The following is a 3,643-nucleotide window of genomic DNA, read 5'->3' as shown; positions in this document are numbered from 1 at the left end:
AATACTTTGTTTAAACGTACTTAATACAATTAGTTTTATTTAGGAAGCAGAGAAACAATCTGAGCTGGCAGAGGACTAATTGCACTGCCAGGAACTCTTCCTATGAACCTGGAAAACAACAAACTCCACTTTGGCATCATGGAAATCAGTAAATATCATTTATCATTATCCAGGCTAATTTCTACATCTGCCCCATTATATTGCTCCTTTTGGTGGTGCTAATACACCACTTCAGCAATAAAAACATGTTTGCATCCAGAGACAGGTTGATATCTTTAGCTACAAAAAAATCTAGAGCTTATTTTTCTTACTGTGGTGCAGTTCTAGATGGTCCTTGTATTGTCTTTTCTGGTCTAAACAGAATACATTTACCAATGTGAATTTTACAAAAATTCTCGAAAAAAAAAAGCACTCAAGAACAGATGAAAATGAAAAGATATCCACACCTCTAACTATGCACTGGTGAGTATTGTAATATTATTGCCTACTACCATAGTATCTGAGTTTCTCACTAGCTTTAGTGCCACATCCTCCCACAATAAACAGAATTATTTCTCAGAAAATAAGAATTAGAGTAAAGAAATCACTCCAGAGAACATCAGAAGGCTATGAAGAACAACATATTTCAAGCATGACTTTCACCCTAAACTTTGCTTTGTTCCATTATAATTAAGAGCTCTCTGCCTCCATATGTTATTTCTGCACAAAGCTGAAGCCACTGCTTATGACTAATAACAACACAGCATTCCTATTTCATATCCAAGGTAACCCTAAGTGTTTTAATTACATAATAAATTTGATAAGCCAGTCTGGGAACTGCACTGGTAAGTGCTGTGAATATGCTCACTCCTCACAATACACTTAGTTTACTGTTAGAGGCTTTTTCAGAGGGAACCAGCCCGAAGTCTATCCAATACTTCGGTCTTATCTGAAAAACATCCTATTTTTTTTTCCTTTAAAACATTATCACCTGTCCATATAGACTTAAGTTGAACCAAAAAAGTAACCAAATACCTGTGGGGCTTCAAGTATTATTGAGAAATTAGTGTTATCTCTTGGTTCTGGAGAGCCAGGGCTGGCTTTCATGCTGTTGGTATCCACACTGTGCATGTTCTCCTCCTCTGTGCTTTCTCCCTAAAAAAGGAAATCAAAATGCTGTCAGGAAAACCAACAAAAAATTTCCACATTATTCAATAAATTGAAAGGGAGAGGAAGAATCAGTCATTAGAAAAGAGATGGGAAAGTCATACATGGAGAAGATGAAGACAGCTTTTAGCCTTTGGAGATACTGGTTCAGATACACTAAGAAATAAAAAGATGTCTAGAAAAGAAAGACAAATACAAGGATATGAACAATGATAAATTACTTTTTATGAAAGGAAAGAATATATTTAACAGCCTTCTTACATTCCTATTTCACCACTCCTCTACCACTTTGAATTACAAGCACTTTCTATTAGCTGATGCTTTAATTAATTTTGCCTGGCTGCCCTTGATGAACAATACTGTAGTGTTCTCAAGTAAACTACTGTCTGTTCCACAGCCCTGATTCTAGAAGAAGGAAATTCTGCTTGAATTTACAGCCTTGACTTCAAACAGATTAAGTTTCTTTGATGTCAGCAGAGCTCAAGCAAGCACTTAGCAGTGTCTTAGAGTGAAATGGACTTCAGCACATATTTAAGTGGTTTGCTGAATTGCTTGAACCACATTACACCCATGCACAGTGCACATGGGTTTGACCAGACACATGTCCTGATTCCACGTGGATGTTCTTCAGGGAGGAACTTGAGGATACTGGTTTTCCAGTCAGACCTTTTGGACACTGAGCTGCCCATTTGCCAGAATTTCTGAACATCTCAAGCTTTATGCATAGCAACTTAGTTGCTTTTCCAATGCACACACAGTTCTATTCTGAATTCTCCCCACATATACAACACCACAGTCTACACATGTCATAGGATCAGATAGAAAACAAAGTTAAAATCAGTCCTTACCACCAAAGGCTTGCAGATTCCAAGAGACACTGTACCTGGGGGCACAGATTTCAACACTTCCACTGCCTCTGCCAATGTGGCACTGTTCAAGTCTGTCTCATTTACAAACACCAAGCGGTCGCCCGGCAGAAGCTCTCCCCCACGGTCGGCTACTCCACCTGCCACCAAGGAGCTGATCACAATGGCTGTTCTTGTTGGATCTAAGGGATCCTGGGGAAAAGAAATTCAAAAAAACAAGTGAAAGCTTTGAAAGACGATATTTATTTGGAGTATGTAAAGAGCACTCAAGCACGTTCATCATCTAACGCCACAGAACTGAAGCCTGCTGAGATGTTCAGAAAGGACAGTTTGCTAATACTGCCAAGGCTTACAGTTCACCAAAAAAAAAAAGGCATTCCATCACTTGCTTAATCCATTAAGAAATATTAAGATCTGAAAGCTGACCAATACCCTGCCTTTCCTCTTCTTACACACACACACACAGACACAGCCAGGCCAACCTGCAAATAGAACAACACTGGCCCCTGTCCACAGCCTCCGTCCAGCCTGGTGTGTGCTAATGTCACAGAAAATAACCATCCTGCATGTCACTTGAAAGCTTCGCAGCAGCAAAACGGATGGCAAAAGAAATCACTGCAAGATTAGGACTTTAATTAAAACTATTAAGTTACATTAGAACCCAAAAACATTCAGGAAATAGCAGTATATATTTGCTATGTTACTGCAGTGATTCTGCTTTGTCAACTCCACATGGCAACTTATAAAAGACATTTTCTCCACCCATGAAGCTTCCTTTACAGGGAACAGGAGACAGCAACAGAAGAGTAACTAGGATTATTGCAGAAGACAAGGAATGCTGAAGTGGTGGATACAGAGAATGTGAAGTAGAAAATATCATACACATTGGAAAGGCTGTAAACTGCTGCAAAAAGATTCACTTATTTTCCAGTATTACCCTTTGCTTTGTGCCTTGTACCATTCCTATCAGGCATTCATTCATTTAAAAAAATCATCCTCAATCCATTGCATTTATTATATAGTGGCAGAAAGATACATAAAACAAATTCATGGGGTTTTTAAATTTTTAATTGTTGTTTCCTCATTTGTTTTTTTAAGATTACAATTAGCCTTTCTCCCCCTTGCTAAGGGCTCATAAAGTTCAGAAATACTCCTTGTACGCACTAAGTCTCCAAATGTATAACCATATACTATTTTTTCCCTCAGGACTTGAATCTTATTCAGGGCATGGGAGAGATAAAAAAAAGGGCAAAATTCAAATCACAAAGACCACCACGAATTCAGCACTTCAGTGTTAATTTGAAAACAGGAATGCTTTCTAAACTCTTTATTTTTATATGGCCGTACACTGCTTTCCAAGGGCACGTGGCTTTTAAGGTATGTGCAAACACATGAGGCAATGACTGTAATTGAATCTTATTCAGGGCATGGGAGAGATAAAAAAAAGGGCAAAATTCAAATCACAAAGACCACCACGAATTCAGCACTTCAGTGTTAATTTGAAAACAGGAATGCTTTCTAAACTCTTTATTTTTATATGGCCGTACACTGCTTTCCAAGGGCACGTGGCTTTTAAGGTATGTGCAAACACATGAGGCAATGACTGTAATATCTGCAAATGAATGAAAGAA

At 38.3% G+C, this 3,643-nt stretch overlaps 1 protein-coding gene across 1 annotated transcript in view; it reads right to left on the bottom strand.

The window, feature by feature from the left end:
* LOC103811119 (inaD-like protein) overlaps nucleotides 1-3,643 on the bottom strand; it is a gene marked incomplete at its 5' end in the record, with an annotated part of 68,203 nt that overhangs the window by 44,593 nt on the left and 19,967 nt on the right. Inside the window, 2 exons of the mRNA XM_009084070.1 lie at nucleotides 1,015-1,134; nucleotides 1,995-2,204. Coding sequence (XP_009082318.1) covers nucleotides 1,015-1,134; nucleotides 1,995-2,204 — 330 coding nt within the window. The remainder of the gene's footprint in view (nucleotides 1-1,014; nucleotides 1,135-1,994; nucleotides 2,205-3,643) is intronic.

Source organism: Acanthisitta chloris, unplaced genomic scaffold (genome assembly GCF_000695815.1).
Source record: "Acanthisitta chloris isolate BGI_N310 unplaced genomic scaffold, ASM69581v1 scaffold23281, whole genome shotgun sequence".
NCBI classification, from domain to species: Eukaryota; Metazoa; Chordata; class Aves; order Passeriformes; family Acanthisittidae; genus Acanthisitta; species Acanthisitta chloris.
The sequence above is the reverse complement of the archived record's forward strand: the minus strand, read 5'-3'. Positions and strand labels throughout refer to the sequence as shown.